The sequence below is a fragment of the Stegodyphus dumicola genome, chromosome 3 (genome assembly GCF_044657685.1).
Source record: "Stegodyphus dumicola isolate Sdum_Otavi_A_Nest chromosome 3, ASM4465768v1".
Taxonomy (NCBI): domain Eukaryota; kingdom Metazoa; phylum Arthropoda; class Arachnida; order Araneae; family Eresidae; genus Stegodyphus; species Stegodyphus dumicola.
Genome location: NC_140770.1, coordinates 228908170 through 228934529, shown reverse-complemented (window position 1 = coordinate 228934529; position 26360 = coordinate 228908170). Strand labels below are relative to the sequence as shown.

Here is a 26360-nt window from a genome sequence, read left to right as displayed (position 1 = left end):
GCAAAATCAGGGTTGATTCTGCTTAATGATTGCAAACAATTGGGTTTAAGTTATTCAATTTTGGTATAGAAGACTAGGGCTAGCTGCCTTAGCTGCATCTTGATTTTTATTAGTGAATCGCAAAGAAATTCTTATTTAGGATTCGAGCACTCAGTATGGACTGCTGTATTGGTATGGTACAAGGCGAAGAGAGTCTGACTCAGTAACCAAGAAGGGCAAGAACACTTGGGAACGTTTAGGTGGCTTATCTCTAATTGTTAGGTATCTTATTGATTCATTGTGACACTGCTGAAACCCAAATATCCATTCAAGTGTTGGAGTTTTGATACTAGAAAATGGCATGTTTACCATGCTTACCCAGTTCTTATTTGAAAATCTGCAATTTTATTCTATTTTCCTAGGAGGAAAATAAAATTCGAAGGTAAAAATTTTGTTTAAAGAGGTTCAGGAAGAATAAATTATTTTAAAAACCTGAAAAGAGTTCTTTCAGAAAGTGTTCAATGGCAGAATTGCTGTGAATGTTTCATCAGCCCCAAAAAAGACTGTTTTTGAAGAGAATGCTAGCTGCTAAAATCTCACATTAGAAAGTGTTTTAATGGAGACATTTAGAAATTCTGGAAAAGTAGTATATAATTATTCATGAAAGAAGAAGTTATTCATTATTGAGAAACTAGCCAAATTGTACTGATAATCTGTAGTCTACTAATACAGGAAAATTGCTTTTTTACTATAATTTTTTTTATTAGTACTTTTTTAATGAAAAGTTGGGAACATGTATTTGTTTATATATCATATGTTAAAGTATTTTCATGCTATAGAGCGATAAGTTAATTAAAATATCACGAAATAATGAATCACACTTTAATATAAACATTTTTTAGACATTACTTGCATGTTAAAAAAGTCTAAATTTTAATCAGCTTATTGTTATATCATATATTCGTTTTTTGCCCCATTTTTCCTCACTCAAATCAAGTTATTCTGATTACGAAGGATTTCTGGAATATCTGTAATTTATGAAGTGTCTTATGATATTGTATTCATTTAGACAATTTATATACAGCTGAGCCTCTGGTTCGCAGATGTGTTTAGGATGAAAGCTTATGTCTTTTAGTATAGAGTGTTTGCTAAATGGGAGAGCATTGATTTTTCAGCTTTAAGACTTTAACGATTTAGAAACTGTTTCTTAATAAGGGATTTACTAAAATGGAGTATCCATTTATAAATGTATATGTACATGCAAGATATAAAATGTCTAACTCAAAATTATAACTTAAATTAGCAATAGCCTGTAATCCTTACTTTTATTTGAATATCTCTTTTCTATTCTAAAAGTAAAAATTGTTTATATTAATTTTTCTAGAATGAATCTTTCCAAATCAATCCACATCATGCCATCTTATGTAAGCATAGCATTGCTGATATTTTTCAGCAGTCAAATTAAAGAACCTTTTAACTATTTTTCTGAACATGCATTTACTTTCCTCCCTTTTTCACTTAGCCTCTGCTCTTGCTAAGATGTGCTATTCATCTCTGCACTGTCATGTCCATTGTCTAAAGATGTAGTAAGTTATATAAAATTGTGGAGTGCATAGCACTCCCATAGCTATAAAGGAATAAAATTATATGTTGAATTTACGACCACTCTTTTCAAGTGTCATCCTTATAGCTATGCTGTGAAAAAAGTTATTACATATAATGAAAAGAACCATCATTAATCCATTGCAATTATTCCCAATAGTGGATTTAGGAAGTTGTTTTATTGCGTTGTTAGAATGATGGCTCATTGTGTTAACTTGGTCAGAGCTGGTGGCTTCATAGTGCATAATGGAAAAGAAAACTTGCTGACATGGTCGTAGATTCAATTTAGTTTTATTCCTGAATAAAGAAAGCCTTGAGGTTCATAATCAGGTGCACACATTGTCATGGGTGTAATGTGCACCTGCCAATAGCATACATTTTCAGAGATTGGATGATTGATAGCAGAGGCAAACAACATGTCTAAGCAACAGCAAGGTACAAATTAAAATGCAGAATTACAGTGCTTTTACTAATTTAAATTAGAATTTTGAGTTGCATATTTTATATCTATATGTAAATCTATATCTGTCTATTTATCTATACACTTATTTAAGATTATACGTGTAAGATATGTATATAATATGCACATATATATATATATACATTTAAGAATAGGTTTAGTTTTTGTAAAAAAATCTTTCATATTATTCTAATTTTTTTCACTCAAATAGTCAAAAAGAACAAAATCTGTTTTCAGAACTCTTTAATTGTTCTTGTTTAATGTTTTAATTAATTACCCTCTGATAAATCTGATTGGACCATTAGGATGAATAGTTAATTTACATTTAGTCTTTTATTTTAAAAGAAAATTAAATTAAAAAAATTAATGGCTATTTGTTAAAAAATTTATAAAAAAGTCTTGCAGATTATTCTAATTTTGTTCACTCAAATAGTCAAAAAGAACAAAACCTGTATTCAGAACTCTTTAATTGTTCTTTAATGTTCTTGAATAAACAAAAAATTTTAGAAATACTTAGACATATGAGCTTCTATTGTTATTCCTTTTACTTGTTTAAAAAGTTGATTGTCAAATTTAATGTAATTATTTAATATAGTGTAGTGAAGGAAGTTTTTCCATTTTTTTCCATCCAAGTTATTATTGATAATCCAAGAAAAATAATGTTCTCTGTTACAAGTAGTGAAAATTAAGTTGCATATCTTTTCAAGTTGTTGTGCAAATGCATAGTCTCTATTTTTCTTGTAACTATTAGTGCAATTTGCTGTGAATTTGAATTTAATTGGGGATTTATGAAACTTATGAAGAGCATAAAGGTTAGCAATTCTGTTAAATTTGAGTATGATAGAAAGATGAGTTTTATATGAAGTTTATTAATTTTGTTTGTTATTGTAGTCTAAGCTGTGTTAGTTGGTAAATATTGACTTTATTAAATTCTGTTTGAAGAATTTGTAGTAAAATTTTCAAATAATACTGAAATTATTATTTGCTTTATCTATTTTAGTGATTGTAAATTATGTTTTTAAATTTTTAACACTAGATAAAAGTTTGGATCAATTTAAAATACATACTAATAAATTTTAAAAGTTTGATTTTGGGTTTAATTTGTTGAAATACTTCATCCTTCCATTTCAAAAAGTAAACTTAAGTTGCAAGCTAGTCTTTAATATAAATTCGTTAATGTTATTTTCTATATTTTTAAAGCAAAATTTTTTATTGATGTATGTGACAGCTCTGTATTTTGTTCCGTATTTCATTAATTTTAAAAGTTGTAAGTTTTCGATGATATCCAAGTTTCCTGTAATTATGTGTTGGTGGTAGGAATCAACAACGGGAAGTAATTGTGATAATTTTCAGTACCATTCTGGTGGTTCATTTAGTTCACAGTGATTAGTAAGCAAACTGCTTAAGGTTTTTTGATATTTAAATGCTATAACTGGTAAGGTTATCAGTTGTTGAGAAGAAAATTTTACAATTGTAGAGAATGTGGGATAAGTGTAATTGTTTAAATTGTGGATGCAGAAAATTAATTTTAAGGTTTTTTTAGCTTTAGAGAATGTGTATTTACAATAATATAAAACTCGGTCTTTAATAATTTGTATATCTGTGTATTCTGAAATAATGTACTTTTCAAGGAGTAGAAGGGACTTGTTGTTGCAGGAATGTAGGACAAAGTTTTTTTAAAAAGTTTTTTTTTTGGGGGGGGGGCGGAAGGAAAGGCAGAATTAAATAAATTTTGGAATAGTGCTTTTAATTTAGGTTTATGTATAGTAGGTAAGAATTTTTGGTTGTGAAGGCCTTTTCTCTGCTGTAAAGTTTAAATTGGCTGAAAATGGTGCTATTGAGTTATTTTTGTTGACTTGTATATAAGTATTAAATCCATAAGGATAGAGTGTACAAAGTTTATATATACACACACATCCATATATGTAAATCAATTAAAATTATAATTTAAATGAGCAAAAGCCCCTTAATTTTTCTTTTTAATCTGGGTATTTCTCCTCTCTATTCTAAAAACAGTAATATTTTTCCCCTGGATTGCAGCATTTCTAGAATAATCCATAACATTTGGCTTTTACATGATGATGATGATGATGTAGTTAATTCAGAAATTAAACCAAAACTCTTCTCTTAATAAGCCTCCATATTGGGTAACTATGCACTTTGCTTTCTGCCCCTTAGCCTAGATATATTGCTGCTTCTCTTCATACTTTAAAGCTATTAGAAATGCAATATACTTGAAATAGGTATGATTAGAGCGTGCCAGTTGTGGCCACAAATGTCAATTGAAATAAAAAGGAATATTTAATCCGCCTTGGCTGCCAAGTTTGCTCTTTAATATGGATCAACATCTCTGCTATCAATAAATCCACAACTTATTACATTATTGCTGAAATTGTATTTTTTTTTATATACATATTTCCCTCTGACTTATATATCTACACACATACATCCAAGGATGTGGAAAAAATTATAATATGAGTTTCATGTTTAATATTCAAAGTTTTTTTTATTTGTAGAGAAAAGGGATCGTCTGAAACTCAGCTTTAACAGTTCTTGCACTAGGAAAAATGCTTCATTGTCTAATTTCTCAGGTTGCCATCCTCCTCCTGTGTATGTATATATTTTTTATGGTTATTTTTATTTAATAGTATAACACGAATTTTTATGCTGTTTAATACATTATCTGATATGTGATATGCATTTCAATGAGATTATGTTTCTTTGTATAAAGAATTCATAAATAGTTACAAGATTCTTTTTAATGCCCAAGTACTAATAATATCTCTAGTATTAGAGTGGGAGAGAATTAATAAAATAACTTCAAAATAAACTGCTCAAAACAATTAAATGATATTGTAAGTTTTATATAAAATAAAGATATAAGCGAATTTTTTTTTTTTTTTTTTTGCCGAAAATGGAAGAAGAGAATCACAAATGCAAATTTTTCTGATTTTTCAAAAGTGTGGAGTATGCTAATTTTGAGTTCGACGTCAAAAACGTTGCTTCAGCGGCAGAGAATGAAATTTGACTTTCAACTGAATAAAAGACAACGAAGACAAGGATGATCGGCATTCAGTTACTGCTTTGTTTTGATGAGTACGATGTCTCAGCGAAGTCATTTAACCAATTCAGAAGCTTGGAGAGTTGTTGGTAGGTTAGAAGGGGGCCAAACTCAAGCCAAAGTAGCACAAGCCATTGGAGTGTCACAAAGTGTGATTTCCAGGATCTGGAACCATTTTTTGGAAACTGGAAGTGCAAGCTGAAGACCAGGGCAAGGTCGTAGACGGGCAACAACGCCCAATGAAGATTGTTATTTAGTGTTAACGGCTCGGAGACACCGAAATATGAATGCTACTCTTCTCCAACAACACCTTCGCTCGGCTACTGGCACCACGGTTTCAACTCAGACTGTCCGAAACCGGCTCCATGGTGTAGGTCTGTATGCTCGCTGACCGATGGTATGTGTTAGACTAACATCAAGGCATCGTCGCGACCGCAGGGAGTGGGAAACAGAGCATGTGAACTGGAGGACAAATGAATGGAGCAATGTTCATTTTTCTGACGAGTCCCGTTTTTCTGTTCATCCTGATAATAAGTGTATTTTCATCTGGAGGGACCGTGGCAGTAGGAATAATCCGGCGTTTGTGCACGAAAGTGTCAGATTTGGCGGTGGGGGAGTGTTGGTGTATGGTGGCATCTCCATTGACGGGCACAACACAGACCTCAACATCATTCGAGATGAACCTCTGACTGGTCGCCTATATAGGGATGATATCCTCAGACCTATTGTAGTCCCTTACGCTGCAGCAATCGGAGATGACTTCATTTTAATGGATGATAACTGCAGGCCACATCGTGCTAACCTGGTGGAGGATTTCCTTTTCGAGGAAGAAATCGTACGAATGGAATCGCCATCGTGTTCTCCAGACATGAATCCAATAGAGCACGTTTGGGATGCTCTAGAAAGATGAGTTGCTGGCCGCCAACCACGCCCACAAACTCTCCAAGAACTGGAAAGAGCTCTTCTGGAAGAGTGGGACAGAATACCCCAACTCGTGAATAATAGCCTCATTGACTCCATGCCTCAAAGGTGTTCAACGTTGCTAGCCATCCGTGGAAACCATACCCCCTACTGAAAATGATTTCCTTCGAAGAAAAGACCTTTTCTTATTCTTTTTTTTTTTCCGCATATGCACAGATTGTGTTTTTTTCCTTTTGTACACAAATGTGCAATAAAATGCATTTTTTTCTGCCAAACATGTGTAATTTATTCTCATATAATCTACTACGTCTGTCGACCATGTATCAATCAGCTAAAAAGTTTCCCAGACACAAGATCCACCTAAAACCGCAATATCCTTTAATTGTTTTGAGCAGTGCATGATGCCCACCACATATTAAACTCACTGGTTAATGAACTCAATTACTTATTGTGTTCAAATTTGTTGGAGCCAGTACAAATGTGTACTAATCAATAGAAAAACCACAAATTATTAAACTCTTCTCTGCTGCTTAAAAACTCATATTGACAAAACACTGATTCTTCAGTTGCAGAATATTCTGTGTGCATCTATCAAAGCTTTTTGCAGTTCATCCATTTAACACATTATGAACCATGGCTTTATCATTCGGGTATATAATCCTTCAATAAAATGGGTCTAACCAAAATTTTCCTATCCCTGGTCCAGAACTGGATGAACATTTCAAGAGGCCCTAAGCATTTAGAAGATTTTAATGGCCTTATATACATTTCAGCTTTTTTTTTTTTACCATTTCCTTCTTGGTTTAGCTGTACCGTACATTTCATGGTCAGATGGTAATGGGAATTTTTATGGTACCCCTTCCCTAAGTTCCTAAGCACCTCTTCATGGTGCCCTCTTTTTCTTGATGCCCTGAGCATGTGTTTATTTTACTGAATGGTTTAACTAAGCTCTGCCCTGGTGTTTGTACATGTGAGACAGTATTTTTGTGTAACATGTTCTTTGTGTGCACGGGACTTAAAAGAAGAACAAAGAATTTTTTTGTATGAAGGTTGACAAAAACAGTCCTCTAGAACTGGGTATCTGAATCTTTTAAGCCACATGCTCCCTTGTGCTAAAAGTTCTTCCCTTCTCTATTTCCAAATTTGAAAAATACTTATATATTTAGATTATTTTCAATGTGTTTTATTAATAAAACGACAAAAAGTGTAGAAATATTGATAAATTCCAAAACTTGAATAAAGGCGTGTTTTTTTCTTTTCCATAAACTATAGACAGAGCAACAAAATGAATGGATGCTTGCATTCCCCTGCCCTGAAACTATGAAATATCCTCATGAGAAACCCTGCTCTACTAGCATTGTAAATGAGTGGGACTCGTTCTCATATACCAGTTGCTAGGAGGTATAGTTACTATTCTGTTATTGAGACAGGATTCAGAAATGTATGAATATATTGACATGTGCATGTAAGTATGTGTATATGTACTATATATACACACATTTGTACTTAACATATTGACATGCATACATGAACACGTACATACATATACACATACATTCCTGAATTCGGTCCTGATAACAGAACATAACCAAGGTAGAAATACAGCTTTTCTATTTGCTGTTATAAATTTTCCACATTCAGACTTTTCTGTTTGGAATAGCTACATTATGTTTGTGGAGCGTTATAAAAACGTTCAAAAAATGCTTCTTAACATTACCATATATTAATAGTCATTGAATAAAAAAATAAATGATTATTGTAAGCTGAAGGAAAAGCTTAAGAAGTATTGGTCATGCTTATAATAATGAAGTGGCAGATCAACAATATAAGCAAAGGGTAATCTTTTTGCTGTCTGAGAATGTGAAGTTTTGAAATTTGATTGAATCACTGGAAGAAGCATTTTTTAAATTTGAGTTTGATGTTCTTGGTAACTGCATGCAAAGGAAAACTTCATTTAAATTGTAGGCTTTCCAAATAGGATTGTGCAGTTTAATTAAACAAATAATTATAATTAATGAAGAACTAATAAAAATGGAAATCTCTCAAGGAAGCACAATAAAAGCAGAAAATAGAAATGTTGAAACTACTTTTCTGGAATGGTTTCAAGTTGTGAAACTAAAAAGTGTTTCTATTTCTAGAACATTTTCACTAATTTACTATATGCTAGGAGAGAATTTTGTATCATTTAACATATGGGTCAGAAGTTGGAAAAAGAGAAATCCATCATTGTTCATCAGAAACTGCATGGTGAGAAGGAAGAGGCAAATCATTATGCAGATGACAACTGGATAAAAGACATTTTATTTGGACTGCTAAATGAGTACGAGCTGCTTGAAATTGGACTTCATTACAGAATATACATTTGAAAGTGAAATGACAGCTGATGTAAGGAATTAAAGCAATGAATTAATACAGATATGGATTATGAAGTTGCTTAATGAGTAATTATGGACATAAAATTCTGTATAGAAGGGCATCTTTTGTATTCATTGAAACACATGAAAATTTCTGCCAGATTTTAATATTTCCGATCTCGGGTTGGATGTGTATTGGAAGAAAAGGAATCAAGGTGCAAAGTGAGAGGGTAATTTTTTATTTAAAATCAAGGAAGTAACATTTATTCATTACATTTTGAGAAAATTTGAAATTTCGGGGCTAAACCTGTAATGCTTGAAAGGTTAAAAAACGTAGGGGCTAATTGGTTTGTTGCAAATCTGTATCCGTTCACTGATAACTCTTGTGTTTACTCTTTCTTTTAAACATAATAATTGATAAATGAATTAAGAAGTGTCACTATTTGTAAAATCATAACAGTTGGAAATCTAAAAGTAAATTACAGCTATAATATTTAATTGTGGGCAATATTTTTCAAGGAAGCAACTAGCAAAACAGAATTCCAACCTTGGATTTTTCTGGAAAATTAGCTTTAAATCTTTTCGAAGGGCTTCAGGGAAATAACTAATGTGTAAAAATACTTGTAGTATATTAGTTTGCTGAATTAAAGATGCGTTCTGATAAGATGGAATGCCTGATAAGATGGTTCTGATGGAATGCCTATGTCTTTTTTAATATGATTTTAGATTTTTCTTAATTGAGAATTAGTTTTATTTCTTATACAAAAAATAAATCACAATAAACATTCTGTCAAATTCAATTCTGTACTGGAAAATTTGCCTTTTACTTCCAAGGAGAGACAGAGAGAGATCATTTACTGCAGTTGTTAAAGCTTTGCAATGAATGTATTTGACATTGTGTTTCAGGTCTAATCTCTGAGCTTTAACTTTATTGAGCTGCCTTGTTGATGCTTCTGTGGTGTTTTCATTTCCTGGTTCCACTTATAGCAGATAGAGTTGCATTATGTTTTGTGGATATCTCTGTGACTTAAGGGTTAAACTCATGTTCTTTAAAGGTTAGGTTATTTAATTACAGCAAAGCCGCGAGGGCTATCTGCTTAAAGGGAGGGATGCCTTCGTGGAGGACTTTCTAAGGGAAACTGTCTCGTATACATGTTACACATGGGAAAATCCACGAAAACACCCATGCAGCCGGCCCGTTTGCCGGATTCGAACCTCGGACCGAACTACCAGTGTTCAACGATTTTACCGCTCGGCTGCTGGTAAGCACTCTATAAAGGATTCACAATTAAAAAAATTTTTTTTCCATTTGATGATAGTAGTGTTATACCATATGTTCACAATAGTGCTACATTTATAGTGTTAGTCATGTATTCATACTGCATAGTCAAATCCATTTAGATCTGAGGATTTTTGGTAACTTTCAGCCATAAAGATTCATATTTGCTAGATTTGTGTGTAATTTTGTATTAGGTTGGTCTAAATCTTCTAAGACCTTATAAATATTTTACCAGGCTTTTTTTTTTTTTTCAATTTTGTTTTCAAGATTACAAACTATGCTAACAGTGAAATTTTGAAAGGTTTCTTAGATTGGTAGTATGCTTAGTTTGAATTATTAATTTTAATTATGTCTGTTAATTTCTTAAAAATGATTGCCATGTATACTTGGCGATCATTTTTATTTACACTCTTGTAACTTGAAAAATGTAGTTATAGTTTATTTTCTAAATACATTGTTTATATACTCGATATCTGTTTTTAAGAGTTTCTACAATCTAAAATGCTTTTTAGCAGAAGTGCTATAGTCTCAATTTGCACATTTTTGTCCATATCACTTTTTAAATAAGAAGATGTTGCCACCATATTCTATCACCATGTGTTGTTTTAAAGAAATAATATAGTGAATAGAAACAATTTTATGGCAATACAAATAAAAGGATGTTTTCACTAAATCTTAATGCTATATAATATTTTTATAGTATGGCAAAACTTTATCAGGAATTCTAAAGATTTGCTGCTTTTAAATATTTTGTGATTTTGCTGTTGAATTTCTATGAGGCATAAATGCAAAGAAAGTGATGGGTAATAATAAAGTTAAAAAGTTGTGTTATTAGGAGTGAGTCCAAGAGCAGATTGGTAAACTGCAAACTTAGCAAGAGCATAGAAACCTCAACAAACCCTCTGGTGCAATATTAAATCTGAATCCTGTCAATTTTTTCTCTCTCATTCTTCCTTTTCCCTCCTTTCTTTTTGGTCAGCCTAATTTAATTGTGTAACTCCAAATCCTTTAATCCATACTCTATTTTAGGTATGAGATTCTAATATTTAAACAGATTATATGGTATTTTTTTTTTCAGCATTTAACTTTTTAATCAGCTTTAATTCCATGTAAAATTTTATTTCTTTTCCAGTGAAAGAGGATGGGTTACGCACAGTATTCAGTCTTCTGGGAAGCTGAAAATATCACCGGAAGTTGTAAGTCCTTTTTCTAAATGAGCAAAAAAATGCCTATTGATTTATTATATATTACCCAAATGTGTAATGCTTTCTGAATTATTTTTACAAAAGCTTGAACAAAATGCTTTAGGAGGAGGAAACAAAGAAATAAAAATCTTTTGAAGCTTCTTATAAAAAGAAGCATAGATCAATGTTCCCATTCCAGATAAACACCATTTGTGAAATTATATTTATCCATTAAAATTTCAAGTAACATTCTTTACCTGATTAGAGCTTTTTTGTCTTTGTAGTCAAATTACATTCTTTGGTAGTTAAAATTTCAGTCACGTTCTTAAGCAGAATTTTTTTTTTTTTTTTTCTCATGATGATATAAGGAATATTCATTTTAAGGATTATATTAAAAATATATTAGTTCTGGTGACTTAAGTTTATCATGAATTATTTAATCCTGATTTTTTACTTATGCGAACTATGTGTAATGGCTTCGTGGTTCAATAAGGCACCATTTAACAAGACGAAACAAACATTTATTAAAAAATATCGTTCAAAGCATAATAGTAAAATCAGAGCAGTACGTCGCTATTGCAGCATAGATAAATCTACTACCTTCCTCTTCTGAGGCTAACATGCAACTCCCATAAACTGCATTAACCTTTCTTGGAGAAGAGCTACACGTGCCAACCACGCTCTGTTGATCACCAAACAGTCACCAGATACTACACTATGTTTTTATATATTAATATTCTTTTTAGAGATCACAATCTCTGGCATTTATTTATGTGTTATGATATTAAGCAGCTAATCAATATTACAGTATTCTGTGGGATGAAAATATTCTTATATTTCATATTATATTTGCTAACCCAAGTGAGGACCTTATAGATTCAGGAATAACAGCTATTGTTTCTTTTCATTTGGTGATTAAAGAAAACCATTATAGACATAGATTCTTCCAATGCTTTTATTACCTAATACAGTCAAAAGTCGTTAATTCGGACACCCATAATCCGGACCTCAAAGCTACAAACTTTCTGTGCGTGCGTCGCGTTGACGCATGCACGTAAGACCTCTACGGCTGCGAATTTGCGTGTGCGCGTGCACAAAATACGTTCACGAATGCGCGTTACGGACGTTATAAGCTAAACTAAAATTATCTAATTATCTATTTCAGTTAATGTTGCAGATTGCGTTGTTCCTTAATCTTCGAATTGGATCCGGCTTATTATTTTTTGCAGACTGTTAGAGCAATTTTATAAAAGTAAGCTAGAACTTTCGATTATGTCAAATAGAATTTCCGATTTATATTTACTAATATGTAATGGATTTACAAAGCGAAAGTATGTTTCGGAGTCCATTAAACAAAAAGTGGAATTGCTGCAAAAAATGGATAAAGGCATATCCTTTGTTTATCTAAACTTTAACGTTTGTTTATCTAAACTTTGTTTATCTTTAACGCCATGGCACGCAATGAAGTGGAAGTTGATCTGTCAGCACTATCCTTATCTTCAGGGCAGATGTTTTTATTTTATTTGGCTTATAATTGCTTACTAAATGTAGTATTTTGTTTCGATGTACTTCGTCTTTGATATGATTTAAATCAAATGCCTCGTCATTATAATTCGCTTCCGATAGCGAAGAAAGTGACGGAGGTTATTGAAAACGAAAAAAATTCGATTGACAAATTAGTGGGTATTCTCGACACAGCAATTATAGGACTTCAACAGCAGAACTTTATAACTGAACAAGAAATGATGTCTGTTTATAGAATTAAAGAGAATGTATCATCACATAAAAAACGAAGCAACTTAAACAACTTACATTGAAAGAAATGTTTAATAAAGTAAACAAATAAATATTAAGCTTTTTTTTTGTAAATTTTGATACACTTTAGATCATAATTGTTCTTTATTTCGTAAATTACGGTTTCATATTTTTAATTTTATAATTTCTGCATGCCATTTTACCAGATTTAAACTGATGATCTATAATCCGGAAAAATCGATAATCCGGAATCGGCGAAGTCCTGACGAGTCCGGATTAACAACTTTTGACTGTATGAGAATTTCTAATGCCTCTAGTAGTGTACAGGTTTTACTTTCATTAGCCAATTTTAACAATTAACTACATAAGCCGTCATATTTCATTATGATAGTGATGCTATCTATTGATGAGAATAGCAAATACTGCAGTTTCTGTCACCTAGTATTGATCCATGGATCTTTTGATTCATTGACAAATTTTAAAGTGACTGGATTAAAAACATACTCCAAATCCAGAAACTAAGTATGTCATATCTTTTCTCTGAACGCTCAGAATCTGTACATATTCCTTCCATACTGTGAAAACCAATATTCTGATTATACAGTAAGTGAAGTGGTTACCAAGAGGTGTGTTAAATCATCAGGACTTCCCATGCTAATTCTAGAGCCTTGATGGCTTGTAGAATTTGCATGGGAAGTCCTGAATGATTTGAAAAGGATAAAAAAGGAATCGAGTTCTAATACGTTAAGCTGTATTAGAACCTTTTTCTTATCCTGATTGATACTGATCTATTAGCCATCACTTTTATAAATTAAATTCTTCTCAAATATGTATACAATGCTTATCTTCTTACTACTTACAATGAAGAATCACATTATTATATAAATCATGTCCATTGGTCAAGCAGTTATCTGTCTTTAAAATTAGTAATAGTTCTGCAGGATACAGAAGTTGCTCTAATCTTTTGAATAAAATTCCATGAAAAGTCTTGTGGTGCAAGCTTGTTTTTCATCTAATGATTCAGTATGTCAAATGGTGTACCAAAGAGGCTTTCGAAAACAACAAAATTAATTTACAAGAAAAATATAACAAAATAAAATAGTTAAGGATATATTATTAGGCATCTCTTCCTTCCACATCTTACATCGTTTTAGCTGATTTATGCAGGAATTATATCACAGCTTGTTCTTTCCAGTTCCCTCCAGGATATATCTTCTTTGTGAGATCCATCTTCTGCATTAGTGTGGCCAATTTATTTTCATGCATAAAAAGGACTGGGGTTTTGCTGATGTAGTGTTTCCATTGACCTGCAGTAACTGATATGCAGATTGCAAATCCAACAAATGTGCTAAGCACTCTTCCTAAATGTTCAGCAAGCTGTTGTTGGTTTTTATATTTTCTGCTGAAAGTGAACTTGTAGAATAAGAATCAGATGAATTAGGAACAACTAAAATTAATTTTCACTTGATGAGCAGATGTGTGGATGTTTCAAACAAAGTATTATGATCTCTTTCTCTTAAGTAGTGTCTGCATTTTACAGACAACATTTCATGTGCATAATTCTGTGTAAATCAAGGTTAAGATTCAATTGGACTTCATTTAGTTGAGATTCTTTTTTTTTATTTAACTGACTGACCAAGTAAATTTTCAGCTAATATAATATTGTTATAAATTTTACACGTGTTTAGATAATTTTAGTGCAATTATATGTGAAATTGTTGTATTTTTTTTTTTTTTTTTTTTGTATAATGTAACATGGCAATCTAAAGAAACGATGCTTTATCAGAAAAGTAAGAAAACAGGGACAAGTCTATTTAACATTGAATAAATGGCTACCTCACTAATTTGTCTAGATATCGCCAAGCTGGCAACAGGCCAATTTTGGTGAGAAATTTCTAAAAGTTGCGGACCATTTGGCAACATTTGGGTTTAGCCTCTGTGTAACTGTAATGGGTATTGTAATTGAATAACTGTAATTAATGTATATATGCAACTTGTAATTGCATCTGGACCTCAAGCTCCTCGAAATTATATAACACTGGAGAGAGTATCAGTTTCTCAGTAGCTGACAGTTGTTAGTTAAGAGTGACTTTAGAGTATTGAAATTTCCATAAGAGCTTCACCTTTGCATTCTCTTGTGTTTCATGTTCATATTGAAGTTTAACTACTAATTGTGTGTGCTGTGGGGCACTGTGAAGAGCTGTATGAGTGTTTTTGTGGAAAGTTCCAGAACTGTGAAGTGTTTCTGTTGATAAAATAAATTTAATATAACTATCATCAGCTCTGTGTGCATTGATTCTATTATGAATTGTATGCACGCAACAATATGACTATTTTCACTTCTTAATTATTTCTCAAATTCTTCCTGGTTCTCATTTATTGCATTAAAGAGCTTACTAATTAAACCTCTAATTCCATGTAGGTGGAATTTCATTTTCTTAAATTTGAATGCTGTATCCTTTTGTTATGAATGCAATATAAATTGAAATAAATTTCCATATATAATCAAATATCAATTCAAATATGAATTCATATGTTCACAGATTTGAATTTGGTGGCTTAGAACCTATAAAACAACAGATTTATTATACAATTATTTATTTCTTAGAATTCTAACAGAGTGGTAAGGTAAAATCAGTTGCCTTTTCTTTTGCAGATTCTTCTTTCCTTGATCATCATTCCTGTAAATTGAACGCATCATGACCAAGTTTGCAGTACATATTTACATCATAATTATATTATTAATTACTATCTTTGTTATCATCTGAAAAGAATATGTAGACATCAAATAAACACTAATTTTTATCCTATCAGTTGCCAAAGATTATCAATTTGTATCTTGTCACTATTCTGTAGCAGTCTGCAATGGGAATTTTTACACTAATTTGCTGTAGTTCAAATGTGATTATATTTCATGGAAGTCATTCATTCAGTTTACTATCTACTCTGACATTATTTGAAGAAGAAACATACCGAAGAAGAAGTTAAAGAGTTTGAAGAAGTTATATGCTTAAGCGTCATACTTGACAACTCACATTTAGGCTTTATTTTGCAAAAGATAAATTTAATATTTCCACACCTAACTTAAGACTTCTTCTTTTAAAACATAGCAATTTTTCACTTCAGAATAAAATATTATTTAAAACAGTAATCTCTTGTTTTACTTCTATCCCACAGGGGATTGTGCTTCAAAAATGAATCCCTACAAAAGTCAAATTCCGCAAAATAAAAACCTTTAGGGAAATAGTGACTGCTTCTTGGTTTATAAGGAATAGTACATTGCATACCAATTTAAAAACTGAAACCATCAAATAGTACATTTTGTAAACTGCTCATAATTTTTACTGCAAATTTAAACATCATGAGAGCACTATAATTTCAGTTCAGAATTACAAACCATCACTCCAAGAAAACCACACATACCCAGCTAATGCTCTTCTTTTGTAACAAGTAGCATCTCATCTTTTCCTCAAAGAAAAATTTAAGTGTTTCCAACAAACATCCCACTGCTTATTATTACACCTGACTCCGCTATGGGCAAAGGAATAGAGGGGGCTTCTTCCCAGAATTTAAAAAGACTGAAATGTTCGTATGTGTTTGAGTGCTATATAGGCATAACTTTTCTGCGAGCAAGTGAAATCACCGTGTATCCTTACTAAATAGCTTCATGAGTGTTTATCCATTCTAGATTGAGAACTATAATATCTTACAAAACTTTTTATGAAAGAATGTTTTGTAATATCTTTCATTTATTTAATTCTGTAAACTCATTGTCACGTTAAAAGTTATATTTTTATTTTTTAATATTAATGTGAAAAAAGATAACCTTTAATCCCCATTGTTTTTAAACAGACCTACGATTTTACTGCTGATGATCTCAAAGACTTAGGTGAAATAGGAAGGGGAGCATTTGGTACAGTGAATAAAATGATACATAAAATGAGTGGCACAATAATGGCTGTAAAGGTATGTAATTTTCTTACATATTTTTTTAATAGTTATATGTAATTAATATGTAATATATATTAACCTTAAACCAAAAAGGAAAATTATTAATTACAAAAAATTTTAACTTCTGATTTTCTACATTCTGTTTGTAGAGGATTAGGTCAACAGTAGATGAAAAGGAACAGAAGCAACTTCTAATGGACTTAGAAGTTGTTATGAAGAGTAATGACTGTATATACATTGTCCAGTTTTTTGGTGCAATATTTAAAGAAGTAAGTTGATAGCTATGTATATTTTAACTGTAAAAATATCAACAATATCATTAAGCAATATCTATAAACAGTACCTATAGAATATCTCTACCAGTATCTATGAGCTATATTTTTAAAAATAAAATTTAACTTTTAAAAATGTTGTATTTCTCATCTTAAAGAGGATTTGTAGTAATTTTTCAAGGCTGTTATTGACATGATTTTTAAATATAGCCACCACTGAGCTCTTCTAATTAATCATTATGCTAATGAAAGTTTGACAGTTACTTGTATAACAGAAATTTGTAAGGTACTTTATTTTCTATTTTAGGGTGATTGTTGGATTTGCATGGAACTAATGGATACATCTTTAGATAAATTTTACAAGATTGTACATGAAAAGCTCAATCAAAGAATACCCGAAAGTTTTCTTGGAAAAGTTACTATGGCAGTATGTTTCTGAGCTAAAAATTCTTCATATAAAGCATTTAGTTCTATAAAAATTTATATGTATTCATAAATGTTTGTGAAAACGTCATTTGAGTATTTACTTATTATCCCATTGACTGTGAAACTGTTACCAAGCAGTGCGATTTTGCATCAGTTGTGGGTAAATAACAACATGCTCATAACATCTGTGCTTTTGTTTGATGAACCCTGATTGATTCTCAGTAAGCCACATTTTGTTTTTATGAGCAAAGATACAAGTTAATTTTTATTGATGTATTTTTCTTGCATTTTCAGAAAATAATTAAAACTTAATACCTGCCTTCTATGAAATATTAAGCTGCAGATTATTTTCAAAGTTATGGTATCCTATTATGAAAAAATAAGTGTATTAACACAATATGATCAGCTGAGTATGGCTGATGAAACACTAATAGATTGAAACAATTACCTGAAAGAAGTTTGTAGTCATAGCATTCTAAACAGAGCTTTCTTAAAATCAGAGTGCCCAACAAAACTGTAAAAACTTACAAAAGTCTTTTTATGAAGCGTAAAAATGAAACAGGTTGAATACTCATTCTTTATTAAATAAATAAGCATCAGTTTCTTGAGAATTCTGTGAAATAATTGGTGCAACTTTGACAGGATCTTGGCCAACTTTCAGGTCAAGGGGAAAATACGAAAATACCATGATATGCAGCAAGAAATCTAATGTCAGGAACATATTAGTCACAAGTCGATCAGTGAATTCTAGAGTTTAGTTATTCATTGCTATATTCTTATTTTGATATTATGCAGTTCTAAAATCATAGCACTAGTCATTATTATTCAGGGTTTTTTTAAAACATTCTGCAGTTAACACTTAATTTAAATACCAAGATCCTTTTCAAGACTTTTAATTTGTAAATAATTTTTTTAAGTTGCATAATAATTTCACCAGAGAAATAGAAGGAAAAGTCAAAATTTTCTGGGAAGTTGTATTAAGAACGTAGATTTTACAGTGTCAGATTTTCATTAAATTCTCAAAATTATCTATGAAATGCAAACAGTAATTTTGATGGTGTTTTTGCTCATTTGAACCATCTTTACATTTAAATACTGTATAGTAGAATTTCTTTTACAATTTTATTAATTTATTGATTTGTAAAAAAATTTTAGGAAAATTTTAGTCACAAGACTTCAGGCAGTTTTATAAAATTTCCTCAGGTCAATTAATATGTTGCAAAATTTGGAATACTATACCATTAAAAATTAAAGCCACACGCTTTTATTCTAATTTTTCACATGAAATTCAGATTTTGTGTAAATTCAAAATGAATATTTTAAGAACTGATTTCTGCCAGTTTTGCGCTCTCCAGAGATCGGGTCTTGAATAAATAATGTTTAAAAAAATTAACATAGTTTTAAAACATATGTTTTTTTAATATCTATTTTGAAATTTCTACTTTTTCTAGTTTTTTCAGCTGTATAGTCCTACTGGGCTTAACTTTGAAGGCAGCTTTTTGCTAAATATTTTCCCAATTTTTCAGTTTTAAACTTCTATTGTAGCTTAAATTTGAAGTAATACAGTATATTCATGTTATTAATATCTCTTAATTTATCTCATTTCATTAGAGTTGCTTTCAGTTATTTATATTTCCATGTATTTATGTTGGTATCATCACTAATAATAATGATATTGCATTAATAATATTTACTTGCCTCCTGTTATAATGTGAATTTAATTATCTACATTCCAAGTATTTTTTCCTATTTTTAAAAGTTTTCATGCATCTCTTTCCATTTGTTGATTTATTAATTTTGCTGATTTGAGTAAATGCGTTAACTTATATCTGTGATTTGCTTATAATATTATTACAATGGCTGTTATAGAACTCTGCTATGTAATATGCTCATAGAATAATCCAGATACTCTTCAAATCACTAATGTGCTAAGTAATACTATGTGCACTCCTTCTGAATATTAGAAAGCCAAATTTAGATGGGTTGTGCATTTTTGCCTTATTAGGATGTGCATTCAGAAAATTCTCATTCGTGCCCAGCGGTCTAGTGGTCTTCAGAAAAAATGTTCCAGCTTAAAATGTGTATATGCATCACCCGTTCTCTGAATGCAATCTCTAGTGATGCATGGATGGGATGCCCGGCTGTAAGAGACCTTCTTAGGGAATGCGTATATGGGACGACCGTCTTGAAAGGGTTAAGCATCATTACAGACTTAATGATACTGCTATAGAAACTCTAAGAAAACAAGAAATTTTCATTGAATCACATAAGCACCATTTTATTCTTTAAAATTTCGTCATCTCGGGTATCTTGAAAGTTTCTTTACTAAAAATGTCAGTAGGTTTATTCATAAAGAAGTTATCGATGCACTGTTTGACAGTCTCTAAAGAAGTGAATTCCAGGTCATTCAGAAAATTTTGAAGTGATCTGAAGAGATGAAAATCAAGGTCTAGTGAACATGATGGGTGACGCAAAATAGCTCACTCTTACTAAGTTTTTCTCAGACACTTATCAAAATAGGAAACTAAGCATTATCATGATGGACAACACTTCGATGATTTTCAATTCTGACTGCTTTGCTACAATTTTACTATTAAAACTGCTATCTGGAAAAAAAAAAAAAAAAATTTTTTTTGATTTATTATCTGATTTGGTGGCAACATTTCATAGTATGCAGTTCTTCTGTAGTCCCACCATATACCAAACATTAATTTTTTGGGATGCAGTCCCCATCTCGATGTTACAAAGGAGGTTCATTTGGCTTACCCCATTATCGTTTTTCTAGTAACATTATTGTATAGTATCCACCACTTATCTCCAGTAATGAACTGTTTAAATAAGGAGCTTTTGTATTTTATTATCAAAGAATCACTGCCAAAAGTCGAGCAAGCATATTTTGCTCTGTTAAAGTATGGGGTACCCATACATCATAGCCCAGTTTATATACCCATTCTTCTTCAAATAATCATGTACTGTGTGTTTTTTGGAATATTTATTTTATCGAATAGTTCCTGAACTGTATAATTGGGATTTTCAGCTGTAGCCTTTTTTAATAGATCCTTTTTTACACAGGATAGTTGTCCAGAGTAGACATTATTTTCAAGACTGAAATTTCCACTCTTAAACTTTTTAAACCATCTTCGACCTGTGATATCAGAAAAAAAAAATAATTTTTCATGTATAGCACAAATTTTACAAGCATCTGACTAACATTTTGTTCTCCTTTTTTTAAAAAAAGAGCATAATACAAGCAGAAAAGATTGTATTTATACATCCATATCCATCAAGGTTGCTCCGTATCAGCTGTAACAAAATAATTCAAAGAAAGCATCCTTCAGTTGTAGAGGCATTAGGTATTTTTGGAAGTAGGCAAGATGAAAAATGAGCAAACGCCTTTGCAAGAAATTGAACCGCGCACCTCTGGAATACATGCCTAGCGTGCAGACCATAACACCATGAAGGCATGCCAAGAAGGGGGGAGAAACACCTTATATACTCCCCCTTTTAAAGGGCGACTGGGGTTTTTAGGGGATCCAATTGCCAAATCCTGGGTTGAGAGAATCATAATCCACCATCCTTTTAGTTCAGGCGCCACTGTGGAGACATTAGGTATTTTTGGAAGCAGGGCAAGCCGGGAATCGAACCGCGGACCTCTGGAATACACGCCCAGCATGCAGACCACCACACCACAAAGGCATGCCAAGAAGGCGGGAGAAACACCTTATAGAGTTTGAAAAGTAACAGATTTTGTATTGAATGGGGTAAAAAGAAAGCATACCTGTGAACTCTGTAACTACTTAATTTTGATAATCAAATTTACAGTGTTTTATAGATGTTCTGTAGGTGCTCCTCAGGTGACATGGCAAATATCTATGTGGTATTCCAGTTCCTGCTATACTCGGGATAGAATATCCTTTGCTCATGATTAATCACTTCAGTTATTCACTTTTTCAGTTGCTGAAAGTCCTGGGGAAATGAAGGCATAGATCTTGTATATCTTTAACAAAACCCCATAGGAAAAAATATCAAAGGGTTAGATGAGGATCTCAGTGGCCAACATAGTGGCCACTGAGATACCCAAAGTGGAATATTGCTTGACCCAGCATGGTCAGTTTGCTGATTCAGGTACTCTTGTACTTTTTTTATGCCAATGTGGTGGAGCATTATCTTTCTGAAGTTGGGAACCACTTCCTTAAACTGAGAGAACAATCCCTCTGATAGCATATCTTGGTAAATGCACCCATTAACTGATTTTTCCTGGTAGGGGGTAAAAGGCCAAAAACACAACTGTGAGAAATGGGGCAGAAAATGTTCACCTTTGGAGAATCAGGCTCATGTTCTGTTATACCATGTGTATTTTCTATGCCCCAAAACTAAATTGGTGATTAACTCTGCCAGAATGGGAAATTTATCCATATACACAAGTCTGTTCACAAAACCATTCATCTCCATTTTATCTTCATTACCAGTTGTTCTTCATTGTTCATTCTTTTTTTAACAGAAAGCTTTACGCAACAGTTTGTCAGAAAGCTTTAACCCTGCACTACCTGAAAGGTGTATGGTCGAAATTATGGATATTTCTGCAACGCATAGCACACTGTTACATGAGGCACATTGAGTTCAGAACTCGCATGGCACATTGATTTTGTGGGACTTTGTAAAAATATTTCATGAATTTTTTTCAACCATTTCACTTTTGGCTGCTGTTCATTCTGGGCTTTACTCAAGAAGCCCACGTCCTGAAACTTCTTTACTCGCCTTTTGATGTGGTGGTTCTTAACCAAATTTTGTGTGAAAGTGTCTTTGGATGACAATAGACGAACATGTTTGGATGTATTCCAGAATATAGTACACTTTCTCCTGCATGGTTGGTGCCATTTTGATTAACAGTGCCTCTAGCAGTAATTTCATTACTGGAAGATTTTTCTCTGTTGCCAGATAAAACTTGTATGATTTTAATTTTAGAATTAATCTGTTTTGTCTTAACAAATCATCTCCAGTTGTTCTTCATTGTTCATTCTTTTTTTAACAGAAAGCTTTACGCAACAGTTTGTCAGAAAGCTTTAACCCTGCACTACCTGAAAGGTGTATGGTCGAAATTATGGATATTTCTGCAACGCATAGCACACTGTTACATGAGGCACATTGAGTTCAGAACTCGCATGGCACATTGATTTTGTGGGACTTTGTAAAAATATTTCATGAATTTTTTTCAACCATTTCACTTTTGGCTGCTGTTCATTCTGGGCTTTACTCAAGAAGCCCACGTCCTGAAACTTCTTTACTCGCCTTTTGATGTGGTGGTTCTTAACCAAATTTTGTGTGAAAGTGTCTTTGGATGACAATAGACGAACATGTTTGGATGTATTCCAGAATATAGTACACTTTCTCCTGCATGGTTGGTGCCATTTTGATTAACAGTGCCTCTAGCAGTAATTTCATTACTGGAAGATTTTTCTCTGTTGCCAGATAAAACTTGTATGATTTTAATTTTAGAATTAATCTGTTTTGTCTTAACAAATCAATTAAATAGTTTGTACTGTGCTATTCTTTTTGTTGCATTCAATATAAAACATCCTCTATATGATAACTGTCCATATCTGGTTAAAGGATACTGAGTATTTACTATGCTTAGTATTATTTAACTAGTTGTATACGAATGTCCATGCCTTTAAACAGGGGCCCACTAAAGTCCAGTACCACCCGTTAAACTGCTGAACGGCTGCTACTATAGTCATAAAATTGGTGTCTATGTATGGTACTATGGTTGTACGTATAGTACTATGCGCTACTAGAGGAGATAGCTTACAGCACCATCTGGTGAAAAACAACAGAGTTAGCATCCCTTACAAAATAGGAAGAAAAAGTGAATTACAAAGCTGTAGAGTATCTTGGATTTAATACGAAAAGACACCTTGTGAAGATAAATGCTAAGAACAGAACGTTTTAAGCATGCATTTGTTTGTTTACGATTTCCTACACTGTGACATCATGAAATGATCTTGGAAATTAAAAAACAACTAGTTACCACAAGATACCTTTATTTTCGATGGTCAAACTTTTCTTTGTCAACTGATATGCACATCTGGACCCTTGTTAAAAGTTGCACGAATTGTAGCATAGTGAGTGACATGTTTGCGCAATAAATAACTGTAATGCGTCATTGAAGGTCCCACAATGCTTGTGGAGGTGTCATATACACCTGCTGTTTGAGGAATCCCCACAGGAAAAGTTCATTGGATTCAGGTCAGGTGAACGTGGAAGCCACTCTTCAAAACCACCATACCCGATTATTTGTTTTCCAAATTCCTCCATCAGGTACTGCTTCGCTTGTGACATCTTGTGCGTAGGTGCGCCATTATGTTGGAACCATCCATTCCAGATTTGAAGCAATAGCAGATTCTCAATAAAATCAGGTATTAAGTCTTGCAGAAGTTCTAAATATTGTGTGGCTGTTAACATACCCTGATAAAATATTGGCCCTATTAGCCTGTTGGTATAAATTCCATACCAAATATTAATCGAAAACCATATTTGACGTTGAACTTCGACAGAACATGATGGATTTTCCCCACTGCCCTATAATGGGTGTTCTGTCTGTTGTACATTTTACTTCACGAAAAGCATGCCTCATCCGTCCATCTGCCAAGAATGTTGGCTGGACCTCTATCTGATCCATGACAAAGATGCACATTGCAAAACGTCTCTCGGCATCCCCGTCAGTAATGCCTGATTAGGTATTGGCCAGTATGGATGAACACCTAATTTATTTAGGACTTTCCAAATGCAATTTTTTGAGAGGTCACAATTTTCTTTTACCTCTCTTGTGCTGCTGTTTGGATATGTAAGGTCGCGTGATAAGACATCTTCCGTGTGTACTTTCCACCCTACCTTAGCTTGTCTGCCAGATCAAAGTCAGCTAGTCATGCAGCTTGTCTCCCTTAAAGATTTTGCAACTTGTAGGATGGTTGTGTGAGAAGGATGCAGGAAAGCATTGCCGATACAACTGTGCTGCCGTGTTTTGTGCCCACATTCACTGTAAATTAGAACCATCTCACAATAATCATTTTTGGAAAATTGTTTCATGAACATGACCTTCAACATACAACCCCTAGGAGTTATCTCTTTTATAGCTGTCTCAGGTGAGCATGTGTGATGTTTCATAGACAATTTACATACCACACAAATTCACACACCAAGCTCAAGTTGTGTTGAGTTGATATGTTTTGTTACACAATCTGCATGTTATCTACACTGTTTTTAAAAACAATCAGTACAAGAATGCACCCCACTTGTTCTCTCGATTGTTAATTACAAGCGATACCATTGTGCCACGATACGGGCTCGTGTTTCATCCAAAAGATAATCCTTTCTCTTTTGTTCAATTTTCGTGGTGTCGCAGTTTCGGAAATCGCGAAGAAACAAATGTCCATTTTCAGCATTCATGTTTTTAGTATTCATATCTACAAGGTTGCTTTTTGTACTAAATCGACGATGCTCTACAACTTTGTAATTCACTTTTTCCCCCTCTATCTCGCATTGTTTTCGAGATAGGGACGCTAACTCTGCCGTTTTCCGCCAGGTGTAAACTATCTCATCTAGTAGCACATAGCCTAAACACTATACCTAAACACCACTTTTATGAGTGTGGCTGTAGCCCTTTGACAGTTAAACAGGTGGTACTGGACATGAGTGGGCACCCTGTATATAAAATTATGCCTTTATGTATGTCTTATCTTTGTGTCTTTATGTATAAAATAATGTGGGTAATTATGTAAAGTTATTTTGTTTTGTGAAGTAATAGATAAATAAAAAAATTTGTAAAAATTTTAGTTTAAAAATTATTATTATTTCATTATGTCTGAACTTAAATGTCTCAAATTTGAGGGCACTTTTCACTATAATCTAACAGATTTTACCTAATCATTATATTTGATACAGCCAAGGTGTGAATATTTATGCTGTGTTTACAATAAACATTTATCTTTATTATGTAAAATATGTGCAATAAATATCAAAAGTTTAATTATATTACTATCTTATGTTATATTTTGCCTAATTTATCATTTTTTCTCCTTCTGTTTCAGACTCTAAAGGCTTTAAATTATCTTAAAGAAAAATTAAATATAATTCATAGAGGTGAGTCTAATTTTACTGTGTCTTATAGATCCAACCCGTTCAGCAGTCAGCTGTGTTGAACAACACATGTGAAGTGCCTGTATTCACTTGGTTAAGTCTTTGAATAATTAATTATCAGTGTGTATTATCATTTATATTGAGGTAATTGGGGAAGTAGATATATAAGGAGGAAGTTCATTTGATTTGCATTTATAGTAGGAAGTAATCCCATGAATCTCAGCATGAAATAATCCTATGGGCTGAAAAACATCAGAGTATGCACAAAGTAATGGGAGATGAATGCCCTAAGTAAAACCAGCTATAGGATTGGTTCTGCTGTTTTAAACATGGTGAATGGGATGCCATCAAACACTATAGCAAAAGTGAAACTGAAAGTGGTGAAGTGTGAAATTGAGAGTTGGTTCAAAACCAAGAAGCTTTCATACATCCAGAATCATGATTCATGATGTCTTTTTGGCTCACACTGGAAGTGGGTTTCACTTAAACTGATTTCAGAGCGGTTGTCGATATGCATGCATTATTGCAGAACAAATTTGCAAGCTTAAGTAAGAAGGAAACTGTCTGGAACATATCAGTGACCATTGATATGAATAAATTTAGCTACCAACCCAATACAAATCTTGTGAAACTGTGGCTTGTAATTCTGATAAGTATGGACTCCTTTATTTATACTCACCATGGATTATCCCCCAAGCTGTTGCTTACTACATTTTTCTTGGATTACTTTGACACCTGTTACTACAAACCATTAGAGACACAACAAACCATTAGATAAATGTATGTTCATTTCTTACAGAACACAAATTAAAATATATTGTGGAATTTTTTTTTTTGACTTCTGATCTTGACATATGGCTATAAATACCATATTTCCCAGATGTAAGCATGTATGATTATGGTTGCATCCATCAGTCAAAAAGATAATTTGTGATTCGCTGTGTTGGATATGACATCGGATTAAGAAATTCAGTTTGAGA

At 32.5% G+C, this 26360-nt stretch overlaps 1 protein-coding gene across 1 annotated transcript in view; it reads left to right on the top strand.

Moving 5' to 3' along the window:
- Mkk4 (dual specificity mitogen-activated protein kinase kinase 4) overlaps nt 1-26360 on the top strand; it is a 97691-nt gene that overhangs the window by 19559 nt on the left and 51772 nt on the right. The window contains exons 2-7 of the mRNA XM_035364318.2: nt 4558-4651; nt 10789-10852; nt 16448-16561; nt 16696-16815; nt 17126-17245; nt 25332-25383. Coding sequence (XP_035220209.1) covers nt 4558-4651; nt 10789-10852; nt 16448-16561; nt 16696-16815; nt 17126-17245; nt 25332-25383 — 564 coding nt within the window. The remainder of the gene's footprint in view (nt 1-4557; nt 4652-10788; nt 10853-16447; nt 16562-16695; nt 16816-17125; nt 17246-25331; nt 25384-26360) is intronic.